The sequence below is a fragment of the Ascidiella aspersa genome, chromosome 7, assembly GCF_963924565.1.
Source record: "Ascidiella aspersa chromosome 7, kaAscAspe10.2, whole genome shotgun sequence".
Classification (NCBI taxonomy): domain Eukaryota; kingdom Metazoa; phylum Chordata; class Ascidiacea; order Phlebobranchia; family Ascidiidae; genus Ascidiella; species Ascidiella aspersa.
This window is the reverse complement of record NC_139453.1, coordinates 31,426,780-31,441,489: the sequence shown is the minus strand read 5'-3', so window position 1 is coordinate 31,441,489 and position 14,710 is coordinate 31,426,780. Positions and strand designations below refer to the sequence as shown.

Here is a 14,710-nt window from a genome sequence, read left to right as displayed (position 1 = left end):
TACAATCCGTTGAAATAGTTCCAAAACTTATATCGTCATATTTACCCCGATTTTATAAATCTCACTTCCCGAATCCAGCCGCAGTGATCCCAACTAACTTCTGTTTTACCGCTGTGCACTTTTACACCAAGCAAGTTGCTTAAACTTTTAAAAGCCTCGCATTACATATGGACACTTTGACGCCTAGCTTGCTGCTGTGACGGGAAGCTTTGCTCAATTAGATGGACGAGCGCAACTTCCTGTGCGCTTTTGTTGACGTTTCATCCGAGCGTTTAACATCAGTTTAAAGCAAAAGGGCGAAGCTAAAATTTATAGAGTGGGAAAAGTCTAGGCAGAATATATTTTGGCTTTGCAGGTTTTAGCAAAATTTCATTTTTGTGTGTTTTTTAAGCTCATGGTTTACTAACCTAATGACAGCCGATGTTTTTATTTAAATAAACACTAATTAAGTAAAACGTATTTATTAAATTGATCCTCATTCAGTATTAGTCCAGTTACAGAATTAAAACTAAGCGATTTGTGGAAAATAAATTATCTTTTTAAAAATATATAATTGTGTTCTGAGTTGAACTTTTTTAGGCGCTGGTTTAAAAAGTTAAAGCAGTTTGTACGAAATTCTATGTATATATTTATTATTTCTGTTAAAATGGACCCATATAAGGTCACGGCTCTGCGTAACAAACCGAAGGAAAAGGGCAATTTAAAATTGCTGTAAGCTTCTAAAAAAAGATATCTAATGTTGGCGTATTGCGTCAAACATTTCGGTCGAATCTTGTTCTAGCAGAAAAAATCAAATCGCGTAGACGGGAAAGAACTCGTCAACAGTTCTTTTTGCAACCGCGTCTAAATCGTTTTTCCGTGTGTGCTCGAAGCCAGTGCTCTTCAATCTTTTAGTTTTGTTCACCCCTAGCGTTCATCTTCAGATGTAATTCACCCTTGTCTCATGATATGATAAAACTATTTCGTCTATATATAACAGCACAAAATGACTTAAGTTGCAGGGTATTATCCATTTCTGACGGTTCACCCATATTCACCCCTTTTGGTTGGCTTACCCCTACAAATTTTTTTTTCACTCTGGGGTGAACCATCCACCTGATTGAGAAACACTGTTCTAAGCGATTCCAAATGACGTGATTTTTGCGCCGCTTTATCTTTAGCGAAGGATTTTGGATTATAGGTAAACAAAATGTTGTGCAGTGGGGTTTTGCTGTTGGAGGGCATGAAAAAATGCGACGTGTTAGAAAATGTGGTCGACAACTTCCCGGACTTGTCCAAACATCACAGTTTCATGAAGCAACATTTAACGCCCAAGCTCTACGAAGATCTCAAGGATTTAGTAAGTTCAACTCTTGTAGAGCTCTATTTATCTTAAATCTTTTTCATGCAAATCTTCCGTGTTATATCTTAATCCCGTTAATTTTGCTTCAATGCCTAACGCTTATTCAACACTTTACGAAGCAACCCTCTAATTATTCTAACAATTTTTGTTTTTGTTTCTTGCGCGATAAATTGCAAAGTGACTTGATTTTCAACGTTGTTTAACTTATAAAAGCCAAAAATATATATATAATTATTTTTAAATCGTTCTAAATGTATTATTCAAATAAATCTAAGCACAAATACGCTCCTGGGTCAATTCATTTTCTTTTTTTGTTATTTTGAAAACACATTATACGCTTATTTATTAAATATTTTATTATACTATTTAGGACAACTATGACAACAATTGATTTATCCCGATTATTCCAAATAAATTTTCGTTTTTTCTGCTTTACCAGGAAAACTGTAATTAACAAGAATTTTGTCAATTTGCAGCGCACATCTAACGGTGTTAGTTTGGACGATTGCATACAGACAGGAGTGGACGACCCTACACTTGATATTGGTTTGGTTGCTGGGGATGAGGAATGCTTCACTTTGTACCAAGATCTATTCTACCCCGGTGAGAAATACACCACGCTAGGGGTGTCCGATAATATCGGATCGTAGCCGATACTCGATACCAAGTGGTAGTATCGGTACTCGTCCGATACCAAATTATTAAGGCTTTTTTAGCCGTGGTTTGCGATCTACGCAGCAAATTAAAGTAAATTTATTAAAAATAGTAGGTTAGCAATTAAATACCGAATGTAGTTTGTTATACTTCTCAACACCGAAGCTGTGGTCTAATTACCTCTGAAAAAAAGAAAACAATTTTCGCTTTTCTTCTTGCATTCAATTTAGTGACTCATTGAATCCCCTTCAATTTATTAAAAATTATCTTTTTTACCTATTCCATATTTCTTAATACAGCAAATATTTCTGTAGATATTTTTTGTTTTATTTATTAATTAACTATTTTAACTGATTTACCAAACAACAATTTATGTTTTAATGAATATTTTAAATTGTTTTGTTTTATTATTCCTTTACCACGTTTTTTCTGCAGTGATCCAGAGTTACCACAACGGCTACAATCCCTTGATGGACACACACCCCACCAACGTGACGACACACCCCCACGATCTACCAATAGCAACGCTCGACGAAACCTACGTCATTTCGTCACGTGTCAGGACCGGCCGCTCGTTCCGGGGATTCCCCTACTCGCCCTCCTGCAACAGGCAACAGCGACGCCAAGTGGAGAAAATTGCGCGCCAAGTTTTGTCGGAAATGAAAGGGGAGAATCAAGGTGGGGGAATCACCGAACACAATTATTAAACAAAAAAATATATGAAAAGAATGTACACCTTTCAATAAATATTTGTTTGAAATTAATCTTGTCCTTTTGGTAATTTTTTTTGGAAATTTGTAGTAAAAGTTTTGTAGAACTCTGGTCTATTTTATTATGTTTTTCTATGTAGACCTCCTAATATTTTTTTCCTTTTCCTTGTGACTTTTTATCAGGGCTTTCATGTTGACCTGCTATTAAAATTTTTCACTTCAGTAATTTTTTACCTTAATGTCTGAATAAGAATTTTATTTTTTTCAATTTAATTTTGTCCTTTGATAAAAGTATGTTTGCCTTGTTAGTGAATTCCAAAAAATATATTTTGTCCCATTATTGAGATTGACAAAAAAAACACTGTGCAGTGAATCTAAAATTGTTAATTTTTTTCTTTTTAATCTTTGATCTCTCAGTAAAGATTTTGTGTTTTCTTTAATAAAACAATATATTTTTCAAGCTTTGACCACCTAATAAATATTCGATTTTGAAATGCGTCCTTTTATAAAATATATTGTTTTCAAACTTTACTTCTACTTAAAAGTTTCTTCAAGAACCTTAATATTTTTTTACTGCACCATTACACCGAATATAATTCTTGCACTTTTTTAATTTTTTATTTGTTTACAAAAAAATGATTTCAGGGAAATATACTAAGTTTTTCTACAGCAACCTTTAAAACAGCCTCAAACTATGTGGAATAATTTGGAGCATAAAACTCTTCAATTAAAACTATGTGATTACACTCATGAAAATTTAGCTCTTGGTATTTCTTCAGGTAAATACTACTCGTGCCCCGAAATGACCCCTGATGAGACAAAGGAGCTTGTGACGTCACACTACTTGTTCGCGAAGCCTGCGTCGGAGTTCATGCGTAACGCGGGGATGGGACGTGATTGGCCGGATTCGAGGGGAATCTTCTTCAACGAAGAGAAGTCCTTCTTGGTTTGGGTGAACGAGGAAGATCACATTCGTATAATGGCAATGCAGGTTCGTATTTCCTTATAGTTGAGTTATATTTTGTTGTTGAATTTGTTAATTTCGTGTTAATTTCGTTTGTCCAAAATACTTTATTTATTTTCTTCATTAAATACAAAAAACGACCCCGGACCTTAAAAAACCTAATTGAAAAGAAAGTAAATATATAATGCAGCTTTATATTTCAAAGATATACGCTGCATACATTAAAGATTCTTTCATTTAAACATAAAAGCACTCAGACACAAATTTAAATTTCAACATTTTTTTGGGACAGTCACGACTTCGATGGGGCTTCCCCCGACCGTTACGTCAGTAACCACCAGCGTCGCATTTCCACCATTGTTTATTTTCGCTCAATCGTGCCTCAGCCGTTCTTGCTTTGGTGTGGTCTAAATTGTTAAGTTTCATTTGCAATTTTTTGTTGACAAGTTGTACTTGTATATTTTTATTTTCGTATAACGACAATTCATGCTTATTTTATGTTTACTTGGTACAGATATTTTGCCTTCGTATAATGACTATGCTGGTTCGAACTTTTGAATAGTGTGTTATCTTAATTTGTTATATATACATACTTGTTTTAGCAGGTATAATAGTTTAATTACAGCTACAATTTTTGTTGTTAGTTTGTTGATTTGTTACATCTTTATATCTTTTTCCCATCCTTCAAGATTTTAAATAGTTTTATTAAAGTTACAATTATTCTTGTTATTTTGTTGGGATTATATATTTATGAATCATTAATAATATCAGATTTATTAAGCTAACTAAAAACCAATCTTTTATAATAAAAAACGGATTTTAAATTAACATTTGGCCACAAAAGTTTGAAATATAAAGATTCTCCAACAAACTTTCGTCACTGTGACGTCACAGTCCTGACACGAGACTCAACTCATGACCTTTCACGATCTTGTTTCAGAAAGGAGGAAACTTGAAAGCTGTTTTCTCAAGATTCTGTTCAGGAGTAAATCAGATCGGAGAGATTCTCAAGGTAAGTCATATTCATATGAACAATCGTGATAACATCACGAACAATGCACGTTATCACGATTGATCATGTGAATATGATCACTAACAGTGATATACTACACATGTTATCACGATTAATCATGTAAATATGATCACGAGCAATAATATACTGCACACGTTATCACGACTGGTCATGTGAAAGCTATCACGAACCGCAATTCCTTTAGAACTTATCGTGAAACGTGACGGGTCCGAGATATGAACACCACAGGTTTAACTGATTATATCATAAATTTAGTGACTAATGAAGTAGAAACTCGTCTTAAAGATAATATCAGCTTACTACGATTATCATATGAACTGGAATTGATAACTGTAATCAATTCAGTCAAAACGGGTTACATGTGTTTTATTTTGCATCTTGACGACAATTAAATAAAAAAATAAAATGAAAAAATAAAAAATAGTTTTTTTCATGTGCGATCATGACTGATTATAAACTTGTAGTAAAACTTATGAATGTCATAATATCACATGAGCTAATCACAATTATGTGTTCACGCCAGGACAAGGGATATGAGTTCCAGCAATCCACTCAGCTTGGTTTCATGTGCACTTGCCCCAGCAACCTCGGTACAGCAATGCGAGCAAGTGTTCACATAAGGTTGCCAGAACTAGCCAAGCACAACAACTTCGACGACATCGTCAAGAAAATGAGGTTTGGAAGTTTTACTCTGGGGTGGGATACCAGATGCCGAGTGGGAGTATCTGAACAGATCCGTACCGTTATAGTTTGCAATCCAACGGAGCGATTTGAGTTTTAAAAATGTGAAAATAGTAGCTCAAGGTAAATTTCTTCATGCTAAAGCAAAATTTGCTCCAATATTATGAAACAAAAAATACCAAAGACGTTAAATTTTACGAAATTCGCTTCTTTGAATATTTCAAAGACGTTGGTATCCTACATTTTGGGCATTTGTTGATTGGTCGAGGTCGTGAGTTCGAATCTAGAGAGAGGCCAAATTATGTTGTTATACTAGTTTGTTCTTATTTTTATTTGATTTCAACCATTCCTTTTAACCAGATGGAAATAAATGTTATACTTTAATTTAGGCGCTACTAAAAACAAGCTTTGGAACGAAACCTTGATTCAGAAAAACATAAAGTTTATTTTTATTCTATATTTTATTACAAAAGTCGATAAACAAGTAAAATACACAGTTTTTATTTCGTCAGATTGGAGAAGAGAGGAACATCCTCTGCAGGTCCGGATACTTTCGACATCTCAAACCTTGACCGACTTGGAAAAAGCGAAGTTGAGTTGGTTCAACTTCTTTATGACGGAGTCAAGATTCTCATTCAGATGGAGAAGTTGCTCGAACACAATCTTCCAATCGAACATCTCGTGCCAGCATAGAAATATTACATGTTGTTCCAACATAGAAATCCTACACCTTGTTCCCACATAGAAATCTTACACCTCGTGTCCGCATAAAAATCTAACACCTCGTGCCAGCATAGAAATCTTATTTAAAGTTCCACATAGAAATTATACACACATACATGTTAAAAACATTTTTTTAACCTTATTAAATTTTAAAACACTAACATAAGAAATCTTTCGCCAATATGACATGCTGGCATAAAAATCATAACATATTACCCGATTGTATTTGAAAACGTTTAGTTTGTACCATTTTAGAGTTTTTTTTAATTGTATTTAAATCTAATAGTGATATGTTTATTGCCTATGGATTTTTTTTACATATTTTGAAACTATTTTGCTTCTTGTTGAACTGTGCTGCAAATCAACATTAGGAAAAAAACTTGAAGATATTTAATGAAATGCTCAAAGCAAAATAATGAATGTTCCGTGGAAGCTCGTGTTTGTTGTTGGATTTTTTTGCGTTCCGGATTTGGGGAAGGATCAGCCTTGAACCACAAGTGGTTATACAAAGAGACCGACCCTTTCTATATAAGCAATATGTGAGAGTGAATTGACGAAAAAACAAAGTAAATTATCATATAAACAAATTACGACTTTTGCTAGGAATGTATTAAATAAAACACAGTTACACACATAGCAATAAATAATACATACATGTCATATTTATTAATACAGAGTATAAACGAGGCGTTGTGAAATTACCGAAATAAAGAACCACGGCGACGACTCGACAGTAATTGAATAATTAATCACAACCAACAGGGTTGCAATCAAACCGCATTTTTAGATAGAACAAAGCCAGAGCAGCAGCAGCAGCAACAGCAACAGCAACAGCAACAGCAACAGCAACAGCAACAGCAACAGCAACAGCAACAGCAACAGCAACAGCAACAGCAACAGCAACAGCAACAGCAACAGCAACAGCAACAGCAACAGCAACAGCAACAGCAACAGCAACAGCAACAGCAACAGCAACAGCAACAGCAACAGCAACAGCATGGTTTTAGCAATTTACATATGACGTTCGTAACACGTTTGAAAACAAACATACTTTTGGTTGCAATGGCATGCGGTATACTGTCCCATACTTGTACACATTTGTATCTTGAAGATTGTTGGCCACGTGTTGTGGAGATGCGAGGGACATAGTAGTTTTGCTTAAGGGCTTTTCTTGTACCATATTTGTGGACTTCTGTCAGTCGAGTGAAAAAAATCATCAAAGACCCTAGGTAACTTTTTACTTTTAAATTGATACATAAATTTTGCCAGTTCCATATTGTTGAACACTGGTAAGGGCTATTGGTTATTATTTTTATGATTCTGTTTTGTAGCACAACTATCTGCTGTAAATTTGTCTTATTTGCAAAACCCCATGAAATCAAGCCATAAAGTAGGTATGGATGAACTAATGTGTGGCAGACATTTCTAAGTATGTCTGGATTTACATAGTGCTTTAATTTGGCAGGTACTCCTGCTGCTTTGACGAGTTTGCCACTGAGGAATTTTAAATGAGGAACCCAAGACACTTTTTCATCGAGGATAACACCAAGATATTTAATGGATTTAGTTTGTTCAAGTTCTGACCCATTTATTGTTATTTTTAATTGTGTTCTTGAAGCAATATAGTCTTGCCTAAATTTCTGGCACAAACTGGTTTGGGGTGGTTTAAACTGGTTGCTCAATCAAAATCAGTTAAATTCCCATGAAGAATGGATAATTCAAAAAAAATAAAAATCGAAAAAGTGCAATTTCAAAAATATTATCCCCAACTCTCACCCTATGTGTAAACTAAGCATGATTTTTCTTGGGTGATGATGTTCACAGTCCAACATTTTGTACCGAGGAGCAACACTGAGCCTAAAGACTTAACATCTTTGCAACAAAAAATCTATAAACAAACACGGGCTTCAACGGAACATTTATTATTCTGCTTTAAGCATTTCATTAAATATCTTCAAGATTTTACTTCCTAATGTTGATTTGCAGCAGAGTTCAATTGGCAACAAGAATGGTTTCAAAATATGTACAAAAACCATGAGTAATAAACACACCTCTATAAAGTTTCAATAAAAAATATAATAATTATTGAAGTATTTTAAATACAATCTGGGACTGCGATATTATTTCTATGCCAGCATGAAATAATAAAGATTTTTATGTTAGTATTTCAAGGTTTCATAAGATATAAAAAAAATTTCAACAGGTATGTATGTATGATTTTTATGCGAAACTTTTAGTAAGATATGTATGTGGACACAAGGTGTAAGATTTCTATGCTGGCACGAGATGTAAGGTTTCTATGCTGGCACGAGCTATAAGGTTTCTTTGCTGGCACGAGTTGTAAGGTTTCTATGCTGGCACGAGATGTTCGATTGGAAGATTGTGTTCGAGCAACTTCTCCATCTGAATGAGAATCTTGACTCCGTCATAAAGAAGTTGAACCAACTCAACTTCGCTTTTTCCAAGTCGGTCCAGGTTTGAGATGTCGAAAGTATCCGGACCTGCAGAGGGCTGGTACTCCCCTCCTGTACCTCTCTTCTCCAATCTGACGAAATAAAACTTTTTTTTTACTTGTTTATCGACTTTTGTAATAAAATATAAAATAAAAATAAACTTTATGGTTTTCTGAACCAAACCACCAATATCGAAAAAGGTTTTCTTGTAAAGCTTGTTTTTCAGTCGCGATTAAATTAAAGTATAACATTTATTTCCATCTGGTTAAAAGGAATGGTTGAAATCAAATAAAAATAAAAACAAACCAGTATAACAACATCATTTGGCCTCTCTCTAGATTCGAACTCACGACCTCGACCAAACAACAAATGCCCAAAATGTAGGATAGTTAATGCATTTTTTGAAAAGGTCAAAGAAGCAAATTTCGTAAAATTTAACGTCTTGGTATTTTTTGTTTCATAATATTGGAGCAAATTTTGCTTCAGCGTGAAGAAATTTACCTTGAGCTACTATTTTCTCATTTTTAAAACTCAAATCGCTGCGTTGGATTGCAAACTATAACGGTACGGATCGGCACCGATACCACGCTAGTATCGGACGAATACCGATACCACTAGCTCTATATATCGTGTATCGGAATGGTAAGACACGAAATGTTCAGATACTATCACTTGGCATAGACCAGGGGTTCTTAAACTTGGTTCCATGGATCCCTTGGGGGTGCGTGAACTAGTTTTAGGGGGTCTACGAAGGCATAATTGAAATATTAGTGTATATTTAAGAAGTAATTAGATCATTAAAGAAAACAATTTAATTGAAAATAAAATGGTTTTGCACTAAAGTATTTAGACTCCATTTCACTTTCCCATTTTTGCACCAAAATCAGCAAACTTATGAAGTTTATTTGTACTGTGACGTCAACTTATGACGTCATTTTTGAATTTAGTTGCCTACAGTGGTCCATGCGAGCTAAAAGAACATTTTAGGGGCCTCGGTAAAAAAGTTTAAGAGCTCTGGCATCTGGTATCCCACCCCAGAGTAAAACTTCCAAACCTCATTTTCTTGACGATGTCGTCGAAGTTGTTGTGCTTTGCTAGTTCTGGCAACCTGATGTGAACACTTGCTCGCATTGCTGTACCGAGGTTGCTGGGGCAAGTGCACATGAAACCAAGCTGAGTGGATTGCTGGAACTCATATCCCTTGTCCTGGCGTGAACACATAAATGTGATTAGCTCATGTGATATTATGACATTCATAAGTTTTAATACCAGTTTATATTCAGTCATGATCGTACATAAACACTTTTAATTTTATTGTCGTCATAATTCAAAATAATACACAATTAACCGGTGTTGACTGCATTGATTACAGTTATCAATTCCACTCCATATGATAAGTCATAATACTGTTCACATGATCAGTCGTGATAACATGTATCGTTCGTGATAGCTTTCACATGACTTACCTTGAGAATCTCTCCAAACTGATTTGCCCCTGAACAGAATCTTGAGAAAACAGCTTTCAAGTTTCCTCCTTTCTGAAACAAGATCGTGAAAAGTCATGAGTTGAGCCGCCCGTCAGGACTGTGACGTCACAGTCACCAAAACAATGGTTGCGACGAAGCTTGAATAAGTATTTGTTGCAACAATATTGTGTTTTTGCAGAATCTTTGCACATTAAACTATTGTGTCAAAATAATAATTTAAAAGATGTTTTATTAAACAACATGGATTTTTATAAACTAAGGCGTTATCGCGGCACTTCGAGTTAGACAGAGAAAAACAAATATTTCTGGATAGCTCTGTACAATTTGCAGAAGAAATGTGATATTCTGCCGGGAAATTTGTTTTACTATTTTGACATTAAAAAAGAAAAGGCAAAACAATTTACATGGATGGGTACAATCCTACCTAGACATTGTACAAGGTTAAAGAAATATGTACACAGCAAATCTAGAAAAAAAAAATAAGTGCTTTTCTAGACGAACCAGCATTTCCATTATACGAATGTGGGGATATATAGAAGAAATAAATTAACAAATTAAACAACAAAATATAACTCAACTATAAGGAAACACGAACCTGCATTGCCATTATACGAATGTGATCTTCCTCGTTCACCCAAACCAAGAAGGACTTCTCCTCGTTGAAGAAGATTCCCCTCGAATCCGGCCAATCACGTCCCATCCCCGCGTTACGCATGAAGTCCGACGCAGGCTTCGCGAACAAGTAGTGTGACGTCACAAGCTCCTTTGTCTCATCAGGGGTCATTTCGGGGCACGAGTAATATTTACCTGAAGACATACCAAGAGGTAAATTTTCATGAATGTAAACACGTGGTTTTAATAGAAGAGTTTTATGCTCCAAATTGTTCCACATAGTTTGAGGCTGTTTTAAAGGTTGCTGTAGAAAAACTCAGTATATTTCCCGGAAATCAATTTTTTTATAAACAAGCAAAAGCGTGCAAGACTATGCATTCGGTGTAATGGTGTATTAAAAATATTAAAGTTCTTGAAGAAACTTTTAAGTAAAAGTAAAGTTTCAAAACAATATATTTTATAAAAGGACGCATTTCAAAATCGAATATTTATTAGGTGGTCAAAGTTTGAAAAATATATTGTTTTATTAAACATTGTTTTGAGTGAGAGACCAAAGTTTAAAAAGAAAAAATTAAGAAGTTTTAAACAAATCGTTAGATACAATTTGGCAATGTTGTTTAAATGTAAATCTTAAAAAAAAAAACTAATCTTTAAAGTATTTTTACAAGCAGGGCAAATTTCCAAAAATTTTTTTACCAAAGGGACAAGATTAATTTTAAACAAATATTTATTGAAAGGTGTACATTCTTTTAATATATTTTTTGTTTAATAATTGTGTTCGGTGATTCCCCCACCTTGATTCTCGCCTTTCATTTCCGACAAAACTTGGCGCGCAATTTTCTCCACTTGGCGTCGCTGTTGCCTGTTGCAGGAGGGCGAGTAGGGGAATCCCCGGAACGAGCGGCCGGTCCTGACACGTGACGAAATGACGTAGGTCTCGTCGAGCGCTGCTATTGGTAGATCGTGGGGGTGTGTCGTCACGTTGGTGGGGTGTGTGTCCATCAAGGGATTGTAGCCGTTGTGGTAACTCTGGATCACTGCAGAAAAAACGTGGTAAAGGAATAATAAAACAAAACAATTTAAAATATTCATTAAAACATAAATTGTTGTTTGGTAAATCAGTTAAAATAGTTAATTAATAAATAAAACTGTTTGTATTTTTTTAACTTTGCCGTATCCAGCAATATTTAAAAGGCCATTTACAAGGTTCGTTTTTAAACAACGTTTTATACGAATTTGCCAAATTTGTGAAAAAAGAAACTAATATCTGACACCAAATGACGTCATTATGCCCAAAGAAACAAAATAGATTAGATTTAAACATTCGATCGCGATATTATCGAACATTCATTTATTATTTAGTATCGGATGTGGGAACCGATATCACCTTTGTATCGGACGAGTATTCTACCACTTGATATCGGGTATCGGCTCCGATCCGATATTATCGCACACCCCTAGCGTGGTGTATTTCTCACCGGGGTAGAATAGATCTTGGTACAAAGTGAAGCATTCCTCATCCCCAGCAACCAAACCAATATCAAGTGTAGGGTCGTCCACTCCTGTCTGTATGCAATCGTCCAAACTAACACCGTTAGATGTGCGCTGCAAATTGACAAAATTCTTGTTAATTACAGTTTTCCTGGTGAAGCAGAAAAAACGAAAATTTATTTGGAATAATCGGGATAAATCAATTGTTGTCATAGTTGTCCTAAATAGTATAATAAAATATTTAATAAATAAGCGTATAATGTGTTTCCAAAATAACAAAAAATGAAATAAATTGACCCAGGAGCGTATTTGTGTTTAGATTTATTTGAATAATACACTTACAACGGTTTAAAAACAATTATAAATATATTTTTGGCTTTTGAAAGTTAAACAAGGTTAAATATCAAGTCACTTTGCAATTTATCGCGCAAGAAACAGAAACAAAAATTGTTTGAAAAAATAGAGGGTTGCTTCGTAAAGTGTTGAATAAGCGTTAGGCATTGAAGCAACATTAACGGGGTTAAGATATAACACGGACGCTTGGCAGGAAAAAAGATGGAAATATTTGAACTTACTAAATCCTTGAGATCTTCGTAGAGCTTGGGCGTTAAATGTTTCTTCATGAAACTGTGATGTTTGGACAAGTCCGGGAAGTTGTCGACCACATTTTCTAACACGTCGCATTTTTTCATGCCCTCCAACAGCAAAACCCCACTGCACAACATTTTTTCACCTAAATTCCAAAATCCTTCGCTAAAAATAAAGCGGCGTTAGGTTTTGGAAAATAAAACTTGCACCTTGTTAAAAGCAGATTTCGTTGGTCACCCCTACAGTGTCGACAATGTACTTCATTATGAGTTGTTTTTAAACGGCATTATAATCTTATATAACCTAACCATAACCCTTTTCAAACTGTTGTTTAAATGCTGCGATTTACAAAGTCACTTTTTAAACATACAACTTTACCTGCACAATAAATTCTATTCATAGATTTTTAACAAACATATTTTTATAGGCCTTTCAATATCAATTTAAAGACATTCTAAAACTTTTACCTGTTCAAATACAGCGCCAATATTGGTAGCCGAAAGAAACGAACGACATCTCCAGGCTTTTATGGAGGAGCTGTTGTTTTATTTAACGAAGCACAAATGACAAGGCTAAGTTAGGGTTTGTTTACGAAACGTCAAAGCTGGCTTCCTGTTTTGCCCTAAAAGATTCATCATCGCTACTCCACAAAACCAACGTGGTGTACCGACTGCGATGCAGCTGCAACCAGTCATACATCGGCCAAACGCAACGCAACCTAAAGACGCAGATGAAAGAACACCAGTCGTCACCAAAGTCGGAAGTTTGTGGCCATTTGCTCGCGAATCCAACACACAAGGTTAGTTTCAACAAACCAGAAATATTGGGTATATTTGCTGGAGTCTGTGATGTTTGACAAACCATACCTCGGCACCTCTGCATCTTTTCAATACCTAGTGCAGTGCGTTTTAAACTTTTCTAGTTTTGTTCACCCCTAGAATCTATCTCCAGATTTCATTCATCCTTGCTTAATGATATTATAAAACTATCTCGTCTATATATAACGACACAAAATGACTTAGGTTGTTTCGATTTTTGTTAAGATTAACGCAAGCTAAGTTTTACAATTGCAATTTTACAATTTATCGGGTCCAGAAATATAAAGCTACAAAAGCACAAAACACAGTCACCAAATGTTTGTACTTATACACTCAGTGCAAACCAACTTCTATTACAATAGGCAAAAAAACACCAAAAACAACAGTTGAGTAGTCGATTTACTGCAGAAAACAGTTCACCCTTATTCACCCCATTTGGTTGGTTCACCCCTGCAAAAATTTTATTCACCTTGGGGTGGTCTATTCACCTGATCAAGAAACAATGACCTATAGTGGTAGGTACTTACTGACCTATATACATCGCCTTCTTTGCCTGTCACTTTTTCATGTTTTGTGCTTCGCTTTTATCTTGGCTTGAGTTTTTACACTGATCATGTCATGAGGTTTTGCGGAATCGTTTGTTTGTAACAAACAACTTATTTCTATTATAAATAGAGAAGAAAGCATGTCAGACTTAAACACACTAATTTATTAGAAACTGATAATATTAAGCTAATTACCTTCTGGCTTTCCGTGTGTATTGAGAAATATAACAAGGCATAAAACTGTTGTTTAATAGAAAGCGCGCGCAAATAGTTTTCGTTTTTATTAGGTGTGGACATTTTGACAAAGCGCTGACTACCTTAACAATCTCTTGAGTGTATTTATTGTTGTTAGTTTCTCTGAAGTTTTGTGCTTCTGCACACAGCGCTCTGGGCGTCTTGAATAATCAATTAAACTAATGAACCGAACCTGTAAAAGTGCTAGTATACTCGTCCGATACTAGGGTGGTACGGGCACCGATCCTAGCACAAATTGATTCTGGAATTTCAGCGATGAAAACAACGATTTATCCTCAAGCTAAGCGATGCAACTGACTTCCAGGATTTAAAATTCGACAAAACATGTAAAAAGTTAAATAAAATAATTATTTT

At 35.0% G+C, this 14,710-nt stretch overlaps 2 protein-coding genes across 2 annotated transcripts; one reads left to right on the top strand and one right to left on the bottom strand.

The window, feature by feature from the left end:
- The first annotated feature begins 1,174 nt into the window (after positions 1-1,174).
- On the top strand, positions 1,175-6,432 carry LOC146138999 (creatine kinase B-type-like). Its single transcript, XM_083394132.1, has 7 exons — positions 1,175-1,339; positions 1,819-1,945; positions 2,432-2,674; positions 3,486-3,697; positions 4,611-4,682; positions 5,227-5,378; positions 5,897-6,432. Exons 1-7 carry the CDS (start codon positions 1,190-1,192, stop codon positions 6,075-6,077), a joined length of 1,137 nt encoding a protein of 378 aa, XP_083250258.1. The 5' UTR covers positions 1,175-1,189; the 3' UTR covers positions 6,078-6,432.
- A 1,649-nt stretch (positions 6,433-8,081) lies between these two features.
- Positions 8,082-12,875, bottom strand: LOC146138998 (creatine kinase B-type-like). The gene is made up of 7 exons (XM_083394757.1): positions 12,726-12,875; positions 12,138-12,264; positions 11,454-11,696; positions 10,643-10,854; positions 10,027-10,098; positions 9,615-9,766; positions 8,082-8,652 (listed from the first exon to the last, which is right to left on the bottom strand). The coding sequence occupies exons 1-7, from the start codon at positions 12,873-12,875 to the stop codon at positions 8,457-8,459; spliced, it is 1,152 nt and encodes a 383-aa protein (XP_083250883.1). The 3' UTR covers positions 8,082-8,456.
- Between the last annotated feature and the right edge of the window lie 1,835 nt (positions 12,876-14,710).